Source organism: Chiloscyllium punctatum, chromosome 10 (assembly GCF_047496795.1).
Source record: "Chiloscyllium punctatum isolate Juve2018m chromosome 10, sChiPun1.3, whole genome shotgun sequence".
Classification (NCBI taxonomy): domain Eukaryota; kingdom Metazoa; phylum Chordata; class Chondrichthyes; order Orectolobiformes; family Hemiscylliidae; genus Chiloscyllium; species Chiloscyllium punctatum.
The window spans coordinates 12,936,229-12,963,565 of record NC_092748.1 but is presented as its reverse complement, the minus strand read 5'-3'; the positions used below and the strand labels follow the sequence as shown (position 1 = coordinate 12,963,565).

General features: G+C 38.5%; 1 protein-coding gene across 2 annotated transcripts in view; it reads right to left on the bottom strand.

The window, feature by feature from the left end:
• Nucleotides 1-27,337, bottom strand: part of trak2 (trafficking protein, kinesin binding 2) — a 79,047-nt gene that overhangs the window by 41,038 nt on the left and 10,672 nt on the right. The window contains exons 2-3 of one of the 2 annotated variants that reach the window (XM_072578534.1): nt 9,661-9,985; nt 830-1,024 (exon numbers count right to left, since the gene is read on the bottom strand). In XM_072578534.1, the coding sequence (XP_072434635.1) occupies nt 830-1,024; nt 9,661-9,715 (250 nt within the window). In that variant the 5' untranslated portion in view covers nt 9,716-9,985. The remainder of the gene's footprint in view (nt 1-829; nt 1,025-9,660; nt 9,986-27,337) is intronic. The other variant, XM_072578536.1, reaches the window with a different exon arrangement.

Genomic DNA, 27,337 nt, shown 5'->3' with positions numbered 1-27,337 from the left:
TGTATTTCCTGCTTGCACCCAGTTATAAAGCTCCTGGTTAGTACATAAAATCCACTCGAGGTCAAAAACTGATGCTGTGCTCTGTAAAAGGGGCAGGCATTTACATAAGCACAATCTTGGGCAGATCACCAGATCATTTGCTTTTTGAACTGAGGGAATGAACCAGTTTTAGTTGACAATGAACCCTCATTACTTTTCAGAAACTGACATAACTTAAGGATTTTGCATATGAACAAATTAGTGTCAAAAACCTGAAGTTTGTCACAGGTTGTATTGTGGGACACAACCAGAGACTGCAAACACAAATCATTTCAGCTATCCTGCACCCATATAACACTTTTAAAAGGGTTTCAAATAGCAGTCATGCGTAGCTGGACATTTAACTGCAATTTGATTAATCAAGTCTAATGAACAAAGAATGTGTCTTGGAATGCTGTTAACTGAGCAATTAGTTTTTGAGCTATTTCAGCTTCTACCTTCACCTCAGGTGTATGTCCCAAATTTTAATGTTTTTTGTAATTTTTTTTTAAAGAAGTGATTTTATTTTGTGTTGTTTTATTTTCCTGCCCTCATTTGTGTCTCTGTTAAAATCTTTTAATGTGATTGGCTGCTTGGACATCCTGATAATAGATCTCGGACTAGAGCTGCAGCGAAGAACAATGCAATCGACTGCACTGACAGTACATACCGATAGGTGAAGTGCTTGTCAGAGATATCACAGCAAGATTCTTTCAAGGTCAGCTGTGAGTTTCTTCACTTCATGACAGCCCATAAACTCTGGGATAATGAATCATTCAAATGAAAAGGTTCCAATGATTAGATTACCTACCCATGTAGCGGAAGGTCTCCTCGGCCTGGGCAGGAGATAACTCGCTGGAAGCATGGCCAGGGTATTCAGGGACCTGCTCCCAGTCCTTGTTCTGATAGTGATAGAGGGAGTCTGCCCGCAGGTGGTACCTGGCCAGCTGATCTTCAATCAGGCTCACAAGTTCCACTTCAGGCAAATCCTCACTGCTGCACACATCTGGTAACAGGAACAGAAACATTTTATTAGGATCACCACTTCACAGTCGTCAGATCAGAATCACAATTGTGTTGTACACACCGCAGTACTGAGTGCAGTCATATTAAGCCCTGAACAATGCAGCAAGACTTCCTTACTCTGGTGAAGTAAACTGCTTGCCATAAGGGTGAACAATAGATTCGCCTGCTCAGTTAGAGCCAGGAGCAGAAATCAAAGATCCTAGTTTTGCTCCTGACCCACAAGCCCCCAGCCCACATCCCCATAGTCAGAAGCCTTGTTTACTGGGTCCTGATGTAAACCCTGACCCAGACCTTTCCTGCACATTAAAGATGGTTTAAGAGCGTGTGATTTCTCTATGCACTCAACACCTCTCAACTGTTACCATTTAAAAATAAGCTGGCTTCTATTCTTTTGGACCAATGTGAATATCCTATTATCTAAATCTGTCACCTTATATCCTTTTGCAGATTCTGTTTTTGGCACACCATTTGTTACCACTGAGCTCCACATCATCAAAACAGGATACATCGCAATTATCCTTGAACAAACTTGTTAATATTAAACTCATTAACAGCTGAGATTCCAACGCTGATCCTTGTCGCACCTCACAATTAACTTGAAAATGACTCATTTCTTGCAACTGTTTTCCAACCATTAGCCAATCCTCAATAAGTATCAATACATTCCTCCAGGTCAATAAGCATCAACGTTGTATGATAAACATCCATATAGCACCTTATCAAATGTCTTTTGAAAATCCAAATAAGCTACTTCCACTGGGTTATCTTTAGCTAAACTATCAATTAGATCTGGATGTAGGTTTGCTCGTTGAATTGGAAGGTTCATTTTCAGATGTTTCGTCACCATACTAGGTAACATCTTCAGTGAGCCTCCAGATGAAGCACTGGTGGTATAGCCCACTTTCTGTTTGTGTGTTTGAGTCTCCTTGAGTCAGCAATGCCATTTCTTGTGGTGATGTTATTTCCTGTACTTTTTCTCAGGGGTTGGTAAATGGGATCCAAGTCAATGTGTTTGCTGATAGAGATCTGGTTGGAATGCCATGCTTCTAGGAATTCTCATCAGTGTCTCTGTTTGGCTTGTCATAGGATGGATGTGTTGCCCAAGTCAAAGTGGTGTCCTTCCTCATCCGTATGTAAGGATACTAGTGAGAGTGGGTTGTGTCTTTTTGTGGCTAGTTGATAATCACGTATCCTGGTGGCTAGTTTTCTGCCTGTCTGTCCAATGTAGTGTTTGTTACAGTCCTTGCACGGTATTTTCTAAATGACATGAGTTTTGCTTGTTGTCTGTATCGGGTCTTTCAAGTTCATTAGCTGCTGTTTTCATGTGTTGGTGGTTTGTGGACAAACATGGGGTCTGAGTAGTCTGGCAGTCATTTCTAAGATGTTTTTGATATAGGGGAGAGTGGCTATGATTTCTGGATGTGTTTTGTCTGCTTGTTTGGGTTTGTTGCTGAGAAATTGGCAGACTGCGTTCATTGGGTACCCGTTCTTTTTGGAACATACTGTATAGGTAATTTTCCTCTGGTCTTCATATTTCCTCTGTGTTGCAGTGTGTGGTGGCTCAATGAAATAATGTTCTAATGCACCTTTGTTTGTGGATGTTGGGATGATTGCTTCTGTAGTTCAATATTTGGTCCGTATGTGTTGTTTTCCTGGAGATGCTGGTTTGAAGTGCCCTATTGGCTGTTTGCTCTCTGCGACATCGAGGAATGGCAGTTTTTTGTTGTTTCCCTCCTCTTTAATGAATTTTAAGCCAGTAAGGGTATTATTGATGGTCTTGAAGGTTTCTTCTAACTTGTTTTGTTTAGTGATGACATGGGTGTCATCCATGTAGTGAGCCCAAAGTTTGGGTTGGTTGGTTGACTGGCAGAGCAGTTTGTTCAAGTCTCTGCATTATTGTCTCTGCTAAGGACTCGGAATTTGGAGATCCCATGGGTGTTCTGTTGGTTTGCATGTAGGTTTTGTTGTTGAAGGTGAAGTGGGTGGTAAGGCACAAGTCCTTTAGCTTAACGATATTGTCCTTGCTGAATAAGTCAGTGGTGTTTGGTGTATGTGTCTTTAGGTTCTTCTAATAATGTAGTCAGTGTTTCTAGCCACAAAAAGGCATGACCCACTCTCACTAGTATCCCTACATACAGATGAGAAAAGACACCACTTTGACTGGGACAATACATCCATCCCAGGAAAAACCAAACAGAGACATGCACGAGAATTCCTACAAGCATGGCATTCCAACTGAAACTCTATCAACAAACACACCGAATTAGACCCTATCACCTCCTGAAAAGAAGAAGAAGAAATGACATCAGCAGAGGAAATGATATCACTACAGGAAATGACATCACCAACCCAAGGAAACCCAAACACAAATAGAAAATGGGCTATACCACCAGTGCTTCAACTGAAGGCTTACTGAAGAGGTTACCCAGTATGGTGACAAAACTTCTGAAAATGAACCTTCCAGCTCAGGGAGCAAACCTACATCCAGAATCTCAATTTGAGCTACATATCTCCTCAAAACTCGCTACCAATTAGATCCTCAAAGAACTGCAATAGATTTCTTAAACATTTCACTTTTAATGAAAAGATGTTGACTCTAATCAAATTATTTTCTCAGTACCTGTTACCAATTACTTCAAAATGGATTCCAGCATTTTCAATGACTGGTAACTCTGTTTCCTCTTCATCTTTTGTCAACAGCAGTGTTACACTTTCCACCTTTCAGTCCACTGGGACTAGTCTAAGGAATCCTGGAAGATTACTATCAATTCATGAGATCTTTTTATATGTACAAGTAGCCCCTGCTAGCCAAAAGTACAGCGTTCCCACGAAACCTCTCAGTAGCTGAAAATGGCATAAAGCGAAGGTGCATAATTTATATGGGAAAAAGTGTCGCCATTTTTTGTAAAAGTGGAATCCTCTTCAGATTCACAAAAACAGGTACTAATATAAGTCTTTCATAAAAGCAAAATTGAGTAAAGTGAATGTTCGAAAAGTGGGGGATACCTGTAATCCTAGCATTTGAAAAGACAGCTCATAAAAATCAGGGAATTGTTGGGGTGTTGGTCTCATTAATTTCTCCAGTAGATTTTCCCCTTACTAACACTGATTATTTCAAGTTCCTCAGACTCAAACCTTTAGTTTCCCACCATTTCTGACAAGAATACAATCTGTACCAATCAAGACATAGTGCAAGTGTTGGGAATACACATTTATACTTAAGAACTTTATGAATAAAAGTTGAAAATATGGCACAGTTTTGACATTTTCAGATCAGGTATCAAGGACTCAGTTTGATTGTTTTTAAAACAACTTCTCAGAGGTCTCCTGGCTCAGAGGCATGTACATTACCACTGCAGCACAAGAGCCCTCGCAGGTCACAAGTTTGTGCATTAGAAGTCATCTGTTGTGAACTGAAAAAAAAACAATGACTTTGGAGAGGAGAGTCAAAGAAAGCTTAAGGAGATAAGAGGAAGGGTTTATTGTTTTAACATGAACATTTTGGCTTTCAAGCGACTAGAGGCCTCAAGCAAATGATTGGTTAGCAACCGTCTCTAAACTTAGAATTCTACATTATGACCTAGGGTGGTTTTGAAGTGTGCAGATGCTATACCAATCCCTCTAGAAATCCTGAAAACTTGATAACATTTCCAATTACCAGTATTTCTGACTACCTTGTAAGATCTGAAAAGCTGAACTGTGACCAAATTTTACAATGAAAATTTTCCAATTTTCAAATCCTAGATGACTGCAGTCAGACCTAGACCTCAACCATCTGTCAATATATGTCAGCAATTCAACTTTGCCACTGGCAAATCATGTGGATATGAGAAGTAATGACATCCTACCATTTGCTCCTATACACTTGGCTAACTGGGTTTTTCTCCTGTTTTGCTTTGTTCTCAAAAACCATCATTCTGCAGAAACAGTTACCTTTTGTGTTTTGTGAGGACGTGTGTTGAAATTAAGGGGACACAGTTTTAACTCCGATCATAGCTTAGATGTTACTCACTTAGAATAAATTTTGTTTATGATTCAAGGAGCATTCTGAGTTTATTAAAGAAGTTTGGTGAACATTTCTTCTATTCTGGATAGAAGTACAAAATAGGATAATGGTCATATTGGCAAACGAAATCAGCAGACTTCTGCTAATGGTGTGACTAATGGAGTAGTTGGACTTCAGTATTTGCACATTCTCCCTGTCACACCATAACATGGTGTCACTGACAAAATATGTAGTAAACCTTGGAGAAAATTATACAAGATAGACACGCATACACCGATTGTGTTAAGTAACAGAAACATCCAAATAAGTTTCATCACCTTCTAAATGATTCTAGCATTTCAGAATTTTCCCACAATACTCCCTCATGTGAAGTAAAAGCACTAATTGGATTTTTCACACAGATTTTAAAAGTTGTTCAAAGATCTTCTCAATCTGACACTTACGTGAGCAAACATCTTCCTGGTTAAGTTATGGAGCAGAGACCTCTACCGAGCTCCAATATGTAAACAGCAGTAAATAGCTTGCTCAAAGTCTTACCTGAATCAGAAAGATTGCTCGCCTGTTTCAAGTTCCACTTCCTTATGGAAAAGATTGAACAAATGGGCTCTTTTCTCTTCAAAAGGAGAAGAGAGTGAAAAGTGACCTCATAAAAGCCTTTAAAATAATGAAAAGGTTGAATGGAATAGATATGGAGATGTTTCAACTCAAGGGTAAACCATATATAATACATAATCACTTCAGCCAAAAGATTAATTCAGGAGGCCTTTCTATATCCACCGTAGAAAGGATGTGGAACTCACTATCACTTGGTCGTGGTTGAGACACATTATATAGGTAGGTTATGTACCTGAGGATGAAAAGAATTGCAGAATATATGGAGACAAAGTAGGCATTGAGTAGGAGGAACCTCAGACACATGTAGAATTGATGGATGCACAAGATGAAAACAAGTCAATGTTACTTCAAAATGTTAAAACTGGTTTAAAATGTTGCTTCAACTGAAGGGTAGCATTATTTGATTTCTAAACAAAAAACACACCAAGAAAATTTTCTCTTTCAAAACTCTCATAACATTTCAGTAGCTTGTAAAGGTACACTTGCAATGCCAATGCTGGAAAATGGGGTTAGGGTTAGAATGGTTAGGTGGTTATTCTTGACTGGTACAGACTTGATGAGCCAAAGGGCTTTTTTTCTGTGTTGTAGACCTCTGTGACTCTGACTGTGTCGAACATGCTAATAAACATAGCTGCAATGCAGGTATTGGTCAACATTGAGAATGGGAATTTCTCTTGGTAACATACTTATTCTGGCTATGGAAAATCAAACCAGACAGTACACAAATCTCTCTATATTGCTGCAGTGACTTTTTAAAACTGAGCAAATTATTGAAATCATATTCATTGAGCTTGTATACACAGTGTAGTAAAGTCCCAATGGAATGGAGAAGTGGAAACTGTGATTGAAAATTACTAAAGTTCAGGCACAATATTTAGATATGAAATTCTGAAAACTCTCCCAATATTCCATATTATGGGTTATTTTTAACTGAGTTTTCCTCCTCTCTGATCCAAAATCAGCCCAAATAAGATGCTTTTAAGAGCTATAGCTTAAAAAAAAGTGCATTTCATTAATCCACATTCAAAATAATTCCTTTCAGGTCAGTTAGATGAATCTTAGCTTCAATGAACAGAGACTGCAACATGACAGTTATTTAAATGACACTGATCAGAATCTATACACACAATACTGATTTCTATATGCCCACTAATCCTTCTCAGAGAGAATCAAGTCAGTGTAAAATTCAAGCTAACACTGAAGAGCAGGAGTCATTTTTGATAAAAAGGGGAATACATCTGCTCAATTCTCTAGGGCGTAGGTACCAGTATTTACTGATGGGTAGCCAAGGATAGATTTGATTGCATCACATAATAAATAAATTGATCAAAGCAACCCCTGGGTGTGACCAGCTGGAATTAAATGTGACTCAGTCACACTGTAAACTAGATCCACCCCATGCATTTTACTGTTCGCAAGTATGTTTTCACCAGTCATGATGTTTACCCACGCTAGCCTCCTTCAACACTGGTTACTTAATTTTACCCCATCTATATAATCATTGAGCTCCCTCAGCGTTGCAAGTTTCATTAGGCCAGTCAGGCTTGTGCCAGCTGTTTAAATACACAGTCCAGTTTAGTCTCACACACAGCTTTTTTCCCATAACCTGCAAGTTAATCCTCTTCAAGCACCCCTCTTATTGGTTTTTAAAAAGGTCCTTTAGGATTTGACTCCAGACTTTCAGGTAGTGCATTTCAGTTATGACCGACTGACAAAATTGCATCACTTTTTTGTCCATTTGCTCCTTTGCCAATAAGTTTAAGTCTCTCCACTTTGGTTATGCTTGAGGGAGTAAGCAGATTTCTTGGATCACAAACCGGTTGTGGAAACTTAGCAGCCAGATTGTTTCAGAGTCACAGCCTTGCACCTCCTTGTTCGAGCAGCAATTGCTTTACAAATGGCATATTGCTTTCGAGCTGAATACATGAAATGTTTATATGCAAGCACTTTTTAAACTTCATCGTTTATCTCTTTGAAAGTACCTATGAGATGGTGATTTTGGCTCCCCAAATTTTGACAACGGTTTGAAATTTAGTTGGGTCCACTACAGAATATTAAAAGCTTAATCTGCTTCCAGTAAGTTATTTGCTTACATGCCACTGGTGTTCCAGCATTCTGGATTCATTGGTTACATCAATTTATACCATTAAACTCCAGCAGCCACATACAAAGCTGAAATTCATGTTAATTTGTATCTGAATGAAGTGGATCAACAGCCCTTTCCACATGTCCAGACCAACAACAAAAAAACAAGAACATCCCACAAAAACATTAAGCAAATTTAACACATCTAAAAGGTTTTAAAGACTTTATTGCAAGAGTTCAAAGGTTATACAAGGGCCACTGACCACATTTCAGAGAGTCTCAATGTGTATTATCCTTGCTTTGCCTATTTCAAATGCGTTACATACCAGAGATCCCATGAGTAATTACAAAATACAAATCAGATGATGGAGTAATGGTGAAATGGCGTGCCTACAGCATCAAATTATTTAATTCTCAAACTAAGATTTCAGCTGCAAAAGCTTATTTTTAAAATTAAAGAAACTCTTCTTTCTGTTAAGTGTAGATGCTACATGGGGCAATTTTTCAGACACTCCACTGGTTAGATCTTGTCAGTGTTAAATCACTTTCCTATCTAGTACTTGCCGACTCCTCCCATTTACCATCATATTGCATTGGATGATATACCCTCTCCATCCACCTTTACTGCATCTCCTTTGCTCCATTTCCCTGGCTCCTTTTACTAAGTAGCCCAACAGGCTCAGTCAATCTCCTTCAATAACTTCTCCACCTACACCCATTTTATCATTGGATTCAAGCACTCCAAAAATCAGGAGTGCCTCCTAGAACAAAGTTGTTTCCAATTGATTAACTAGGAACAATTAGAAATGCAAAACATGTTGTTCCATATCTTTTCCTAGTCTACTTCCATTTCACAATCACCTGGTGCATTGCAGGCTCTTTCCTACATCAAGTTCTAGATGGGCAAGAAATTCAATTTCAATTCCATATTGGCAAAAATCAAATCCATCTCTATTTGGCTCCCACACATAGCTGCTAATCCATCATGAGTCTATTTTGGTAATGTTATCCATCTGCATTTGACCTGCAGACACTGAAACATTTCCCTGTGCACTGGGCTACTCAAACCTGGACACATCCAATTTAGTGGACGGTTCACTCCTAATGCTTGTCCCTTTCAAACTGCAGCTTGTACACAGCATGCCCCCACCATCAATTCCCATCACATCTATCCTAGTCAGCCTTTATAGATTTCCCAATAGTACAAATTTCAAAACTTTTGTCCTCTTTCCACATGTTCCTCATTGGCTATAACTTTCCCAGTGTCCCTGCACTTAATCTTTAATCAACATTCTTTTACACATTCTGTTAAAGTGCTTCAGTTTCACGAGTCTCAGATTCACCTTAAAACCCTCTGCCTACATACCTCTCTCCAGTCTTTCAAAAACCTCATATCCTTCTTTCAACGCGCTGTGACATGGCTTTGTTCACTTTAAGGTAAAGTACGTATTTATAAAAATACATTTATAAAAATTTCTCAAGCAACACCAAAACACAATCAGAGAATTGTATCAATGCATTTGCTTAATTTACATTAATAGATATTCAGTGCCGTGGAGTCAAATCTGACACCTAATTCTTGTACAGACGCAGCAAGAAAATTATATTGTATTCAAACCAGAGTCTTAGAATCAAATAATCTTTTATACTCTATTTTAATTAAAAAGAAGTTACATCAAAACTTCAGTTACGCTTTAGCACTACACCAGCAAACCATTAGCTTCACATTAAGAATACTTCCCTGACAGGCAAATTAACATCTCATTGATGCCCTGACTCATCTAATTAGGTCAGAATCAAGCCTGTAACTGAGTTCAGTAACATGCAATTACATCCAAGTCCCATATTACAATTAAATCTCAAACTCAGGTTTCACCTCTTCAAATGCAGAATTTTGTTTCTGTTCTTACCAGTGATGCTTCCTGTCTCTTTTTGATTCACATTCATGGGATTTTTTTCTGGCATCACTTATCCATAGACATTCTGGAAAATTCTCTCTTGTAAGTTGCAAACACTTTGCACTAGGGCAGAAAATTCACTGCTCTGGTGAAGACAGCATACCATCCTGTTGAATCTCCAATACTGCTGTGTAGATTCGGATTCACATTAAAGTCTTCGTTGTCGATCACATCTTATTCTGCTAAGATGGTGCTGGGCAAGCTAAAGTCCGAGCTTGAGCTTTACAGACCACTCAAAAGGAGACTGAGCATGCTACCTCTTTTAGTCAGATCCAACCTGTGGCCAAAACAAAAAGGATTGCACTTAATATGAATTTCTGGATCTCCCTGAGCAATCTGACAGGTCTGGGTGTTAGTTAGTGCTGTAGGCTAACACCAGAATTACTTACTATACTTTATAAAAGGTCATAAATATAAGAGAATTATATCATAAATCAAAGAAACAGAACCAAAGAGAAGTTTGGGATGTTGATTTTAGTCTATTAAGCATGTACACAAATCCAGAATTCCACTCCTATTTTATCTGTGTGGATGACGGTTCATCCTGCAGAAAAATGGAGAAACCTTTTGCATAAGTTTACAAAACACGCAAGAGGTGCAGTTTAGTCCCTGAGCCCATCTTAAACTGATGATACCAAGCTGGACTTACTGCGCATGTAGCATTGTACAATACCTTGACACAGTCGTATAGCACAGAAACAGACCCTTCGATCCAACCTGTCCATGCCGAACATAATCCCAAACTAAACCAGTTCTACTTGCCTGCTCCTGACCCATATCCCTCCAAGCTATTCTAATATCTTTTAAACATCCATCACTTCCTCAGGAAGTTCATTCCACATGCAAACCCCCCTCTGTGTAAAAAGATGTGCCCCTCATGTCTTTTTTAAATCCTTCTCCTCTTACCTTAAATATGTGCCCCTATTCTGAAATCCCCCATTCTAGGGGAAAAAAAACTTTAAAAGATAACTTTAATAACGGGTATAGATAGTTAACTCTATCAACCTCCTATGCTCCAGTGAAAAAATTTCCAGCCTTTCTTTCTCATTCAAACCTTCCATACCTTGCAAAATCTTGGTAAATCTCTACTGAACCATCTCCAGCTTAATAATATCCTTCCTGTAATTGGGTGACCAGAACAGGACATGGTATCCCAGAAAAGGCCTCACCAATGTTCTACACAACTCAACATGACTTGCCAACTCGTATACTCAAAGGACTGAGCAACAAACGAAGGTGTGCCAAACGCCTTTTTAACTATCCTGTCTATATGTGATGCAAACTTCAAAGAATTATGTACTGGACCCATAGTTCCCTCTTGGAGAAAGTGAGGACTGCAGATGCTGGAGATCAGAGCTCAGGAAAGAAGGGCTCATGCCCGAAATGTCGATTCTCCTGCTCCTTGGATGCTGCCTGACCTGCTGCGCTTTTCCAGCAACACATTTTCAGCCATAGATCCCACTGTTCTACTTCACTACCCAAGGCCCTACCATTAATTGTTTAAGCCCTACCCTTGTCTGTGGTATCAAAATTCAATATCTCACATTTATCCAGGTTGAATTATATCTGTCATTTTGCAGCTCATCGAGCAATTTGATCAAGGTGTCTTTGTAATCTTCGAAAACCTTCTTCTACAATGACATCAATTTTGGTGTCATCCACAAACTTACAAGCCATGCCTTCTATATTCTCATCCAAATCATTTACACAAATGAAAAACAAAAGAGGACCCAGAAATGATCCCTGTGGATCGCCGCTGGTCACAGGCATCCAATCCGAAAAGCAACCCTCTGTCTCATCCCATTCAACCAATTATGTATCCAATTGGCAAGTTCACCCTGAATCCCATGTGATCTAACTTTACTAATTAGATTACCAAGAATCATCTTGCCAATGGCTTGACTAAAATCCAAATAAACAACATCTATTGCACTGCCAACATCAATCGTTTTGGTAACTTCCTCAAAAAAACTCAATCAGGTTTTGAGACACGATTTTCCTTGCACAAAACAATGTTGACTATCCCTAATCAATTTTTGCCTCTCAATGTCCATAAATCCTGTTTTATAATCACCTCCAACAATTTACTCACACCCGAAGTCAGACACACAGGTGTATAGTTCCCAGTTTCTCCTTATAACCTTTCTTAAACAAAAAGGTACAAAATTAGCCACCCTCCAGTCATCAGGCGCCTCACCCATAGTTATAGATGATGCAAATATTTCTGCCCACAATGTTCAGATCAGGACCAGACATTTGTCCACCTTCATATTCTTTAAGGCCTCTCCAGCTTCCTCTTCTGTAATGTGAACTGTTTTTAAAACATCAAAGTTTATTTCCCTGCATTTCTTTCTTCACAGTAAAAACTGTGAAGAAATACTTATTTAGTATCTCTTCCATGTCCTGGGGTTCAATACAAAGATGACCTCCTTGATCTTTCTCAGGTTACCCTCTTGCTCTTAAATGTGTTTGTAGAACCTCGTTGGATTATCCTTATCTGCCAATGCTCTCTCATATCCCCTCTGTCTTCTTGACTTCTTTCTTAAGAATGTCCGTACATTGATCAAGCTATTCAATTGAACCAAGTTGCCTAAATCTAAAGTAAGATTCTTTTTTTCTCTTGACGAGAACCTCAATAATCTTTGTTCAACCATTGTTTCTTCATCTTACCAGCTTTACCCTTCATTCTAACAGGAACATAACACCTCCGAACTCTTGTCATCACACTCTTGAACACCCCCCACATGTCAGATGTTCTTGTAACTGCAAACTGTCTACTCCAATCAATTTTTAGAAGATCTTGTCTCATACATTAAAAAAATTTCTTATTCCAATTAAGGAAATTATGAAAGGCTTATCCTTTTCCATAACCATTTTGAAACGAATAGACTTATGATGGCTAGACCCAAAGTGTTCCCCTACTATCTCACTTCAGTCACCTGTCCCGCATTACTGCCCAAAAAGTAAATCTGCCTTTGCTCCTTCTCTAGTAGGAGCATTCACATGTTGATAAAGAAAATTTTCTTGAAGACAGTTGACAAAATCCACCATCCAAACCTTTAACATTAACCGGGGTTACTACAGTAATAAGAAAATTAAAATGCCCCATTATTACAACTTTATTATGCTTACATATATCTGAGATCTCCCTCCATATTGGTTTCTCAATTTCCCTGTTACTATTGGGGGCCTATAGTACAATTTCAAAATGATCTTTTCTTTCTTATTTGTAAGAAATATCTTCCCTAGTTAAAACCCGGAACATTAAGCTGCCAGTTCTGTCCATCTCTCAGTCAAGTTTCTGTAATGGCTATGACATCCCAATCCCATGTTCTTAAGCATACCCTAAGTTCATAGCCTTACCTGTAAGATTCCTTGCATTAAAATAAATGCAATTTAGGTCTTCAGAGTTACTACATACTCTGATTCTGTCTTGTCCTTCTTTTCTAAATGACATGCTTACGTCACATTCAGAAGCCTTCCCATCAATCCTTCCATTTACACTGATTAGAATTCCTCCACTCCCTCTCTTTATCAGTATAAAGTCTCCCTTAATGGAATGAGCAAATCTATGAACATCTATCCTTATGATTTTAAATAATAGCAATTTCAAAATCCACATTCTGAACTGTAATTAGAAATTCAGGAGCAACTCTGCAGTACATCTATAATCGCATTTGCAGCCAACATGGACTCATAACAGGTCACAGACCAGTAGTTATCCTGCAAGCTGAGCTTTTGGAGTATATCCAAAACATGCCCATTAGAAGTATTCAAATATTTCATTTCTTCAGTCCCAGGGAGTACTTCAGGGAGGATATCTGAAATACTTATGTCAACCACCACATTCCTAATTATATATCTTTCTACTCACTATTATTTAGCCTGCATCAACTATACTCCTACTACAAAAGTTCATCAAGACAGGATATAGCTGCACTGCTAAAACAAATTCCTCTACTATCCACTTGTTAAGATAACCTGCATTTTAACTGTCAGCCATGCTCAGTGACAGCACTCCAACGTTCAAGCCAGAAAGGTGCGACTTGAAGTCTAACCCAAGGTCTGCAGTACATTACCTCAGCAAAAAAAAAACTCTTTCCTGGAGTACTAGAAGTGTCTTGCACTGTTAGAGGTACTGTCTTGCATACAGGGCATTAAATTGAAGCTCCATTTATTCTCACAGATGGAACTTAAAGATACATTACAGTTCTTAATTAAAGCAAGGGGCATTCTTCCTGGCACTCTCACTAATATCTAGCTCTCAATCAGCATGACTTTAATTTCAAAAAAAAAGGCTGTGTGGACAGCCAAAAAGATCAGAAAGAATAAATAGGCCATTATACCTTGAGCGTACTCCATCATTCACTATGATAACGGCTGATCTTTTATAGTAAATCCGCTTTCCCACTCTAATCCCATATTCCTTGATTCTCCAATCTCAGTTTTTAATCTACTTGCTGGCTGAGCAGCTAGTTTTCTCGAATTCCAAGGATTTATAACTACTTGAATGAATTTCTCCACTTCTCAGCCCTAAATGACTGACCCTTTACTCCAAGAGCCACAATCCCCTGTTTGACACACTGTGCAAAAGGAAATTATTACAGCATGAACCTGCGAAGCCCCTTGAGTTTTTTAACTATATATTTCACCTCTCATTTTTGTAACCAAAGAACATAGACCTATTCTATTCCGATACAAAAGACAGAACAGCCATGAAACAAAATCAGTTAAGCTCAACAGCATACCAGAACACCATCTGCAGCAGTACTTGCAAACAAATCAACACAAGCATATGAAGAAAAAAAAAGTTGCAATGAAAATAAAGGAAGCCACAACCAGTTTACAATTTATTAAGAATCACTCTTAAGGAAAGAATAAAAACTTTTTTTAAAATGACAAAATAAAAACCTAGGGATGAAACTTAGCCAAAGTAGGATGGTAAGTATTTTCGCCCCTTTTTCCTACAGTGTGGACTCTTGAGTGACCGCAGTGGATTCAGCAGGACATTTTTCTGGAACTACACAAAGTCCTGATAGTTTGCTCAAGACAGATAACAGTTTGGAGTTTAGAAAGAAAGGAAACAGGTCAGAGGGAAAAAGAGCATAATTAGCAATGCTTACTCAGGGCAGGATTGCTTAATCTCTCCTATACAGATATAATATACAATGAGATAGCGAATGGGTAAAAAGAAAGATAAAGATTTTAAGATAAACAGATAATAAAAAGCGAGTCTCTCCTCTTCTTTAGTCATGTGCCTGCTACAGAAATACACCCTGCGATTTTGCAAATCCTCACAGATGCAATAATGTGCAATAGAACTGAGGGCTACAAGCATTGTGACATTAATCAGTGTACTCCTGACTGAACAGGTGCTCAATGAGATGTTGGCCTGAATAATCCAGCAACATTTTCATTATGAGTGAGTGAAAAGGAAGACTGGGATTAAATCAGTGCAATACACAAGCTGCCAGCCAATACTGGGCAAAGTTCCAAGTAAACCGTTTACTAAATTGCAAATTCAATTCAGAAAATGACTCATACCAGTACTCAAAGTTATATTAAGTACGTAGCCTAGATATACAAGATTAGATTTTTTTTTGTTGCCCAAATTACCTAATCTTCAGGACCTTCCAAAATAATAGAGACTAGAATTTTACATAAGACATAGATCAGAAGTAGGCCTTTCGGCACGAGTTCCCTTCACCATTCAGCGAGATCATGGCTGATTGGATAATCCTTAACTCCACCATCCTGCCTTATTCCAATAACCCTCAATTCCCTTAACGATTAAACACCTGTCTATCTCAATTTTGAATATACTTACTGACACAGCCTTTACAAGAAGAAATTCCATAGATTCACTACCCTCTGAAAGAATAAATTCTGTTTCAGTTATCTTAAATAGGCAACACCTTACCCTGAAATTATGCCCTCTAGTTCTGGACTCTTCCAAGGGGAATGTATCTTGTCAAATTCCCCAAGAATTGTACACATTTCAACAAGGTCTTCTCTTTACAATTCAACTTCACTTCAAAAGAAAATCCATCTGTGCCCAGGATCAGTCTAGAGAACCTTCTTAGATAAGGGGTTGAAGCCTGTTCTCAATATTCCAGCTGTGATCAGACTAGTGCATTACATAATTTTAGGAAGGTTGCCTTATTTTTATACTCCATCGCCTTTGAGATAAAGAGGCCAACAGTCCATTTGCCTTTCCTATTAGCTGCTGAACCTATATTCTAGCTTCTAGTGATTCATGCACAAGAACTCCCAAATCCCTCTAGTCAGTAGCTTTCTGCAGTATCTCTCCATTTAAATAAATTCAGCTCTTTTGTCTTCATATTTTCCCACATAACATTTAATCAATCCACTTTTTCTATTTTTGTCCATTCACCTAATCTGTCTATATAGCTCTGCAGACTTTGTCTGATCCTCATTTGCTTGCATGCACAATTACTTTGTGTCATCTGTAAACTTGGTGATAGTACATTCACTTCTATAATCTATGGGATTAATATATATTGTAAATAACTATAGTCCCAGCACTGATCTGTGTGGCGATCCATTAGTTATAGATTGCAATCCTGAAAATGTCCCCTTTAGCCAACTTTGTTCTCTATTAGTTAGTCAATTCTCTATCATGCTTATAGGTACTTTTAATCAGTGTCTTTAAGCATGTTATAATGCTTCCCTGAAGTAGGTGAGACTTGAATCAGGCCTTCTGGCTCAGATGTGGGGACACTGTCACCAACCACTACCCATACTTCCATACCATCTTCAATGTCATTTGCATTTATCTTATTAATTAGTTTAACATTCAATTTCTTAGCAAGCAACTTCTGGAAATCTATATATATATTAGATCAACTAGTAAAGAATTCTCATATTTGTCAGCCATGACTTCCTCTCATGATGTCATGCTGATTCTGCTTGATTGGATTATGTATTGCGAAATGCTCTGCTATTAAATTATTTATAATAGGCTAACATTTTCCTAATGAAAGACATTAATCCAACTGACGCATTGTTAACCTGCTTTTTGTCTCCCTCCATGATTGAATAAGAGTGTTACATTGGCAGTTTTCTACTATGAGACTTCTCCAGAATTTAAAGATTCTTTGAAAATTACAACCCATGGATCTACTATCTCTAGAGTTTTTTGTTGCAAAAATAAAACTTTATGTGTAAAACATTTGCCTATAAGTACACACAAAGGGTTCTCAATCTGTCTCATACAATCTTTGCGAGAAAAAAGGAAACAAAGATTGGATTTTGACATCCTACAGGGCTACCATGCACTTTCAAAAAACAAAGGCAATAAATCTATTGCTCAGATCATTTATTAAATTTGCTTCATTACATATTACCAGATCCAAAATAGGTTGATTCGTGGTTGGATCCAGGAAACTGTCCCAAATACACAATTAATTCTTTCCTTCTGGCTAACTCTGCCAATTTGATTTTCCCAATCGTCAAGAAGATTAAAGTAATATTCAGGGTAGTGTTCCTTTCTCTGAGCCAAAAGACCCAGTTTCAAGTCCTACCTGCTCCAGAGAGGTGTTATAATATTAAGGCTCTTGTGACACAGCGGTAGTATAGCCACCTCTGGGCCAGAAGGCATAGATGCAAGTTTATCTGCTCTGGTTTATATAACAACATTTCTGAATAGGTTCAGTAGAAAATAACTGCCCTGATGAACTCCTGCATTGATGTCAATTATAATATCTTTGCCATAAATAACAGACACAACCTTCTTGTAGAAATTTGATAAACACACAAGAATTTTGCCCCCCGCACATTAGGATTTGCTTACAGTTGCAGCATACAGCAACTACTGCATCAGCAAATATGGCATCACTTAAATTCAAAATTAAATTTACTTTGAGCACTGATATGTTAACATTTACTGCTAATATAATGGATATAAAATAAGAGGAATTTCTTTTCCCAAAGCAATTATCAACAGCATTAGATGGAAGATGACAGAACCAACAGAACCAGTCTTCATTCAGTAAACAGAGTCATTAGCAGTCATTACTGTTTAAAGAGTTTCTCAACAACAGCAAACTGAGCTCATGGCCAAAATCACTGCAGACCTTTAATAAGTTCTTCCAATGGCAAATAAATGTTATTTACACCTGCTATTATGAAAGTATGTAAAATCAACAGCAGTCAGTTACAGTAGTGACTGACAGAAGGATTATGCAATCATCCCCATTTTGAACAGCACATGGGTGTCACTATAAAAATAGGTTTTTATTCAATAAAAAACAAGTAATCCTGCTCCTTTGCCTGCATTGTGGTTAAGCAGATGCTGCAAGTTCCTGTTCATCAGCAGCCCAATTTCATTTCCTGAACTCCCTACACTACAGAAACAGGACAACACAGCAGTATACCAGCTGATTTCAAAGAAAACTAGAAACTATACCAACTTTGGTTAAATTTCATTTTTATTTTAAAAAAAAGAAATTTAACCTTCCACAAAAGCACTCTTACTATCAACTTCTCAGGCTGCTGAGTTGTGTGTCACTTCAGTTTCATTTTTAGAGCTTGCTTTCCACTACCACATCTATTCTCAGATCCCATGTTTAAAGCATCTTCAATCTCTTTTAGTATGCTTCATATTACCTTTTATTAATATCACTTTGGTCACTTAGCCATCTCCAACTTTCCATTTCAGCACTTTCCCTTGTATTCACTCCATCTTAGCTTTTGTTCATTTTTAAATGCTTGTTTGTTTCTGCTCGGAGAAGGTCTTACATGTAAAAACAACAAGTTGCTTCCTCCACAGATAGTGACTGAGTTGCTCCAGTGTATTCAGCATTTTCTGCTTATAAAATTTAAATTATCTTTTTAGTGACAAGTTTGTTTGATTTCAATTCATGAGCGACATGCTTTGAAACAATTTGAAGGAATTAACATTTGAGAGAAAGTATACTTTCACTTTGGAATAAACAGTGTTATTCTTCAAGTTAGGTAAAAAGTACTAATAGTAGCCAGTGAATTAATAAAGCAGGAGTAGACACGGGAGGCAATAGCCTAATGGTAGTAATTGCTGGACTGTTAACCTAGAGACCCTGGTAATGAGCTGGGGACTCCGGTTCGAATACTCCAATGGTAGATGGTGGAATCTGAATTCAAGAAAAGTCTAATGATAACCATGAAATTGCTAGTTAGGAAAAAGCACATCTGGTTCACTAATGTCCTACAGGAAGGGAAACTGCTATCTTGGACTGCATGTGACTCCAGACCCACAGCAATTAGTGATGGGCAATAAATGCTGGCCGAGCCAGCAAAACCCTCATCCCATGAAAGAATAAAAAATAAAAACATTTGCGAGTTTTCTTTTACAGTTTGAAATTTTGTTTCTTACTAAACTGTTTGTTACATTGACAGTATATTAGTCTCCTTCAGAGCTTGAAAGCTCATCTGTGCTGCTCTTTTGAAAGAACTATCTAATACCACTCCCCTGCTCTTTTCCAATGGAATACAAGTTATTGTTTCTTTAAGTAAATATTCAATTGAAACTCAACTTACCAAAACAAAAATATTCCTCTCTCTACAGCGCTTTCACAACTTCCCAAATTGGCATACTGTTAAATACACTGCAAATGCACACACTGTTGTATGTAACAATGCAGTGGCCATTTTCAGTACAATAAAATGCTACAAACAATAATCTGTGTTTTTAAACTACTGTATTTGGAGCAAATATTAACCAGAACACCAGAGATAACTGTTTCCACCCTTCCTTATTAAAATTATGGGTGTTGGTCCAATTCTTGTATTACTATGAGGGACTCTCCTTCTTAACCTCACCTCTCACCTGAGGCATTAAAACCACCACCAGTGATCTCTCTCTGAGAGAGCAGCCCTATGGCCCCCTGGGACTATGTTGATTCACAACTGGACACAAGGAACTTAGATTTAATATCTCAACTGAATGAGTCAACTGCTGAGATAATGGGTGCCAGATTTGAACTGTGAACACCAAAAGCTAGGCATGGATTTTACATTATCTAAGCTGGATCACCAATTTTAGTATAGTTTATTGTAGAACATCTCCATTCAGTCTGCGAGCACAAACATGAGCTTCATTTTATTTTTTGTACTTTACTCTCAAGCTGACATTTTTGCCATTGGCCTATTCCAGTGAAGCTCAACATAGACTTGAGGAACAGGACCTTATTTTTGACAAGGCACTTTAAATCTACTCAACAACAAATTCAATAATTTTGGATCATAACTACATTTTGCTTCCTTTTCTTTGTAAGTTTTAGTCTCTCTCAATTTTGCTTCCCATCGGCAGTTCATTTGTTCTCAGCACATCTTTTGCTTCTTTGCCTGCCCCATCACTATTCCATTTCACACTGGAATATCAACTTTTCTCTCATTCTCTTGTCTTCTACCTATCACAGAGCTTCCTTTTGTTCTTACCCCAGCAGCCAACTTGCTGAAAACCTATTATATTTCTTACTTTCCCAAGTTCTGATGAAAGGTCCTTCACCTAAAACGTTAACTTTGTTTCTGTCATCCCAGCTGTTGACTGAGCCTCTGGGTACTTCAGCACTTCCTGCTCTCATTTCAGTACTGAAGAGTGAGTGTGTTCTCCTGTCCTTTGGACGAGATATTAAACCTTGGCCTTACCTACCTACTCTGGAGGATGTACAAGATCTCATGGCATTATTTCAAAGTGGCAGCAGTAAGGTCTCCCTGGTGCCCAGACCAATAGAATTGTTGGTTAAAGGAAAACTAACAGCCAATCTGGTTACTATCAATTCATGTGGGCAAATTGACGATGGCTATGCTACTCACAAAAAAAATGCATTGATTTAAAAGTGTTTTGGCATATTTCACATTGCTGTGTAAATACAAATGTTTCTTTTATAAAGTTGTATGACTGATCACCGGTGGCAACTTCACCATGAGAATGAATAAATCTCAAATTTGGCTCTCCTGCCAACCCTGTTCCACACCCAACCCTTTATACGCACGGCAAAAGTTAGTCTATTGACAGTCAAAACAGAAAAGGGTGGATTACAATCACATTTGTTTTAAACACAAACACTGCTTGCTCTGGTGCTTTCAAACATCCGTCTGCTCCTGCATGTCCTTTAAAATTATACCAATTATTTCAAATTCCTTTCTTCAATCATCCTTCCAAAATGTGTCACACATCTGAGGAAGGAAATTCCAGCACGCTCCTAGAATTTCCTTTAATTCAAGGTAAAGTTGAATAGTTTGGAAAGTGGCACCTGAAAATCGAAAACATATGCACAGAGACAACCCTAACAGTTCTGATCAAACATACTGAAAGTAAGATACCAAAGGTTATAAAGAAGGTGGCAGCTAGAATTACTGGGAAAGTCCACCTCAGTATAATTGCTACCTAAGTAGTTCCATTTAAAAGTAGGTTTGCTTACACTAGCATCCAATCAGCTATGTACTTAGTAATAATCTGTTTCTAAAAACTGGGCAGGCAAACATGAACCAAAGCTGTTGAGAACAAAAAGTCATTACTGAAACAACAAACAATCACACTGGCAGCAGCTGAAGTTGAGTATGATCAGAGAATCAGAGTAAAGCAGGGAAACAGACCCTTTGGTTTAACTTGTCCATGCTGACCACAGATCCGAAATAAATCTACTCCCACTTGCCAACATTTGGCTCATATCCACTTAAATTCTTCCTATTCATGTACCCATCCAGATGCCTTTTAAACATTGTAATTATACCAGCCTCCATCACCTCCCTCTCGCAGCTCATTATATACACGCACCACCTTCTCTGCTAAAACGTTGCCCCTTAGCTCCCTTTTAAATCTGCCCTTTCATCTTAAATCTATGCTGTCTAGTTTAGGACTCCTCTATCCTAGGAAAAAGACCTAACTATTCATCCTACGCATGCCCCTCATGATCTTTATAAACCTCTATAAGATCACCCCTCAGCCTCTGCCGCTCTAGGAAAATTAGCCCCAATCTATTCAGCCTCTGCCTACAGCTCAAGCCCTGCAACATCTGTGTAAATCTTTTCTGCACTCTTTCACATTTAACAACATCTTTATTACAGCAGGGAGACCAGAATTGAATGCAGTATTCCAAAAGTGGCCTATGCAATGTCCTGTACAGCTGCTACATGACACCCCAACTTCTGTAATTGATGCACTGACCAATAAAAGCAAGTGCACCAAATGCCTTCTTCACTGTGCTATCCAACTGTGACTCCACTTTCAAGGAACTACAAACCTGTACCCCCAGGTCTCTTTATTGGACAACATTCCTCTGGGCCCTACCATTAAGTGTATAAGACCTGGCCCGATTTGCTTTAGTAAAATGCAACACTTTATTTATCTAAATTAAACTCCAATAATCACTGACAATGTGACACCAGTCTGCAAAATAATAAGGGTAGCCCTGAAGATGGTCTGTTGATCCAGAAACTACTGCTAATGGTAAGGGTGGTTGGTGCTAAGTGATTTTATCCCTGTGACTTCACCTTTGCAGAACTTAAAATGTCACAACAGTTTGCTTAGCCATCTGAGGTGTACACACCACTGAATAAATATAGATCTCATGAAAGATTTATTCAAACAAAAGCTGGAATGATCTTGCTATTCCATTCAGTCTGTAGAAATGTCTCAAGTTATGTTCATGGTGATCTAATTTCCTCTCAGTAGATCTGTGTAGTAACTGATATTCCAACTCTGACTGATTACTCCTCTTGTATACGTCAATTCAACATTGCCTCGGGCTCGACTGAAAACTAAAAATATTGGAAATCACAGCTGGTCAAACAACATCCACGGAAAGAAAGCAAACTAACAGGACCAACATGATATACAAAATCCCCTGTAACGATTGCCATAAACACTATACCAAACAGACCGGCAGACAACTAGCAGTCCGGATACACAAACACCAACTAGCAGCAAAATGGCACAACCAACTCTCCCTCATCTCAACACAAGCAGACAAAGAAGGCCATCAATTTGACTGGGACAATGTAACCATCCTAGGACAAGCTAACCAGAGACATGCACGGGAATTCCTAGAGGCCTGGCTTTCAACCAGAAATGCCATTAACAAACATGTAAAAATAGACACCACATACAAACTACTACAGAACAAAACAGGAAATGACACCACCCACCTTAACAGACTGGATCATATAAATACCGAGCGGAGCAAAACAACAATGCTTTACGGAAGTTGCACTAATGATGTTGGTTAGCATGGTGACGAAATGCATGCATGACAACCAACCAGCTCGGTGAGCGAACCAACAACTGCATCCACAACCTGAGCTACAAATCTTCGCAAAAACCTTAAGAATGATCACCTGGCAACGAACCAATTTCATTCAGGTAAGAACAGAGCTAAGCCTAATAGACTGGTACCCAGGTTGGCAGGAAAACAGTAATGGAGCAATGGGCGAAGAGGAGGGTTTGAATCCAGTTATGGTATATCCCTCAATAGGGAAAAGCAAGGACAAACAAATCCTGGATAAGAAAGGAGTTGGAAGTTAACAAAGAGAAAAAAATGCGCTTATAACAGGTGTCAGATAGTAAATACAATTGAAAACCAAGCTGAATATAAAAGTTTCTGAAGTGAGGTGAAAATCAAGCAGCAGAAGCAAAGATGGATTATGGCAAAAAGATAAGCAGCTAACACAAAAGGAAAGCTCCAAAGTAGTCTACAGAGGAGGAAACTCAAACTCAAAAAGATTTAAAAGATAAGGAAGCGGTATTGTTTAAGCTGTTGGTACTTAAATCTGAGACGGTATAGGAAATGAATTAAATGCATCTCAGGATGCTGATGGAAACTAGCGCAGAAATTGCACAGGCTTTGCCAATAATCTTTTGATCCTCCCAGGATAAGGGGTGGTATTGGAAGACTGGAGTTATGTAAATTACAACCTTTTCTGGACAAGGATGTATAAGATAAGACCAGTAATTGCAGACCAGTCATTTTAACCGCAGTGGGGGAAACCTTTTAGAAATAAAATTTTCAGCATAGAATCGATAGTCACATGAAAAAAAAGAGTTCTTTGAAAGAATCAGCATGGATTTGTTATTGCTCGATTAATATCCTGGAGCTGGAAATTCCTTTGCTGCAACTGCAGGGAAATTTCGAAGAATGTCAAATTCTGATGTGTTTGTTTTTCCTTCTGCCAAGAACGTACATAACTGTTTTAACACTTTATGTCCATAAAGTTAATTGTTATGAATAAAGTATATTTTTAAAAGGAGAGTTGATGATGGTAAGGATGTTAATGTGGTGTATATGAACTTTCAAAAGGCATTTGATACAGTGCTGCACAGACTTGAGGAAAGTTATAGATCATGGAATAAAAGGGGCAGTAGCAACATGAATACAAAATTGTCTAAGGTTAGGTAATGGAGTAATGGTTATTTTTCAAGATAGGGACATGTTTTAGCGAAGTTCTCCAGCAATCTATATTGAGACCTTTGCTTTTCCTGATGTACATAAAAAAAATCTAGATCATGGGGTGTAGGGAACAATTTCAAGGTTTGCAGGTGATAAAGCTTGGGAGGCTCTAACCTGTGCAGGGGACAGTTTAGAATTTCAAAAGGACATTGACAAGTTGATGGAGTGAAAATTGGCAGATGACATTCAATGCAGAGAAATAGGAGTACAGAGGAGTACAAAGATTGTGGTAATACAATACAAAACAAGGGTACTATTCTAAAAGGTGCGCAGGAGCAGAGGCACCTGGGTGTATATGTGCACAAGTCATTAAAGATGTCAGAATAAGTAGAGTGAGTTGAGTATTCTAGACTTCACAAATAGAGCTACTACAAATGCAAGGTTGTGATTAAAATTATAAAGGACACTTTTTAGATCTGAGCTAGATTTTTGCATTTAGTACTGGACACCACACTACAGGAAGGATTTGGACACACTGGAGAGACTGCAAAAGAGTTTTATAATAATAAGACCATGAGATCTAGGAGTAGAAATTGGGCCATTCAGTCCATCGACTCTGCTCTGCCATTGAATCAGGGCTACTAAGTTTCTCAACCCTCTTCTCCCACTTTCTCCCCAGAACCCTTGATCCTCAAGAACCTATCTATCTCAGTCTTAAACATCCTCAGTGACCAGCCTTCCACAGCCTTCTGTGGCAATGAATTACTTAGATTCACCACTCTCTGGCTGATGTCGTTTTGCCTTATCTCTGTTCTATAAAGGTCTTCCCTTTACTCTAAGGCTATGCTCTCGGGTCCTAGTCTCACCTACCAATGAAAACATCTTCCCAACATCTACTTTGTCTCGGCCATTCAGTATTCCTTATGTCTCAATTAGATCACCCCTCATCCTCCTAAACTCCATAGGAGTATAAACCCAGAGTCCTCAAACATTCATTTGCTAAGCTTTTAATTCCTAGGACCATTCTTGTGAACGTCCTCTGAACCCACTCCAGGGGCATTACAGCCTTCCTGTGATCAAAATACTCCAAATGTGTTCTGACCAGTGCCTTATAGACCCTCAGAAGTACATCCCTATTTTTATATTCAAGTCCTCTCAAAACAAATGCCATCACTGCATTTGCCTTCCTAACTACTGATTCAATCAACTAATAGTTCCAGAGATGAGAAATTCCAGTTAACAGGACAGATTGGAGAAGCTGGGACTGTTTTTCTTGGAGTAGAGCATGTGAAGGGTATATTCAATAAAAGCATTCAAAATCATGAGGGTCTGAACTGGGTAGATAGCGAAAAACCGTTTCTTCTCATAAAAGGATCAAGAACCAAGAGGATGTTTTAAAAAGGGTTTTGCAAAAGAATCAAATATTGGGGGGGAATTTTTTTTTTAAGAAAAAAAACAGTAGGTGGCCTGGGTAAGGAATACACTGCCTATAAATGTGAAGTGGAGATAGGTTCAATAAAGGCATTCACGATGGCATTATTTCTATCTAAATAATCATCCAATATGCAGGTTTATAGGGAAAAGGCAGGAGGTTGGCACAGAGTTAAAATGCTCAGGGAGCTAGTGCAGATAGAATGGGAGATACGGCATCCTTCTGCATTGTAACAATTCTATGATTCTATTACCTTTTAGATGGAATGAACATAGAAAGGAGCTGGTGAAAGGCTCATACAAAATAGAGTGTGTTAACTGATCCATACGAGCCTACAGTCTGGCATCATTAGAATACACTCTTTTTCCACTGCATTATACAGCTTCGCAGGATGAAGTCTCTGTGCAGGATGGAAATGATTAAGATAAAAATAGACAGACAGGAAGAGATGATTTCACGGCCATTATAAACAGTACAAACTATTATTGACTGCTGAAATAATTATCCAACCATCTAACTTAAAAATCACATAACACCAGATTATAGTCTAGATTTATTCGGAAGCACTAGCTTTTGGAGCACTGCTACTTCATCAGGTAACTGTGGAGCTAGATTATCAAACACAGAATTTATAACAAAAGATTACACTGTCATACAGCTAAGATGATATATTGAACAGACCTCAATTGCTGTTAAGTCTCTCATCTTTTAGAACGGGTTGCAGGTTTCAGGTTCATTAATATGTAGATCCCAGAACTTTACGCCACATTCTTGAGATAACTTTAGGTTTTATATTTAAAAAAAGGTGGCATCTCAGCTCAGACAATGTGTGAGGTTAGAGTCCATCTGTATCCCAAACTGGTTCTATTTCCAAGGTAGGAATTTATATAATGTTATATAGATTGGCTGCCTGTAGACTGTGCGCTTTTTGAGCAAAATAGAATGTATCTGCAAATATAATTCTGAAAATGCAAATTCACCCTATAGATTTGTGTGTGTGCGCGTGCGTGTGCATGACAGTGTGGGAGTGCACACGTGAGAGAGTGCGTATTTGAGCGTGTGCATGCTTGGTAAAGTGTGTGTGAGAGTGTGATGGAGTGTAAGCCTGTGAGAGGATGCGTGGGTGGTTGTGAGGGGTGTGTGTGTGTTTGTATGAGAGAGGTCTGCATGAGTGTGTGAATATGTAAGAGTGTGTGTGTATTTATGCTTGTGCGTGAGAGAGAGACAGTGTATAGTATACATTTTATAAACTCCTACTTTGGAAATAGAACCAGTCTGACTCATGATTGGGGTACAGACAGACTCTCACCTCACACCTTTAATATATTATCTGAGCTGAGATGCCACCTTTTTTTATACAAAACCTTAAGTTAGCTTGAGAATGAGACTTAAAAGTAGTTCTGCTGGAACTGCTTAAAACTGCTACTCCTGATTCCTGAAGTTTTTTTTAAAAACATCTTCAAGGCAGAAGGTAGGAGTGTGGTGGATTACTCTCCACTTAACTGGGTTAGTGCAGCTCCAACAATAGAAAGAAACTCAAGTACATCAGAGATAAAACAGCCCAGCTGACTGGCAACCTATCCACCACCTTCAACATTCAATCCCTTTACTACAGATGTATGGTGGTAGCCATGTGTACCATTCATAAGATGCTTGGCAGTAACTCACCAAGGCTCCTCCAACAGCACTTTCCAAACCTGTGGCCTCTAAGGACAGGGGCTGTTGATGCATGGGTACACCAACACCTGTAATAGCGAAGGAATGATTAGACTAGATTACTTAGTGTGGAAACAGGCCCTTCGGCTCAACC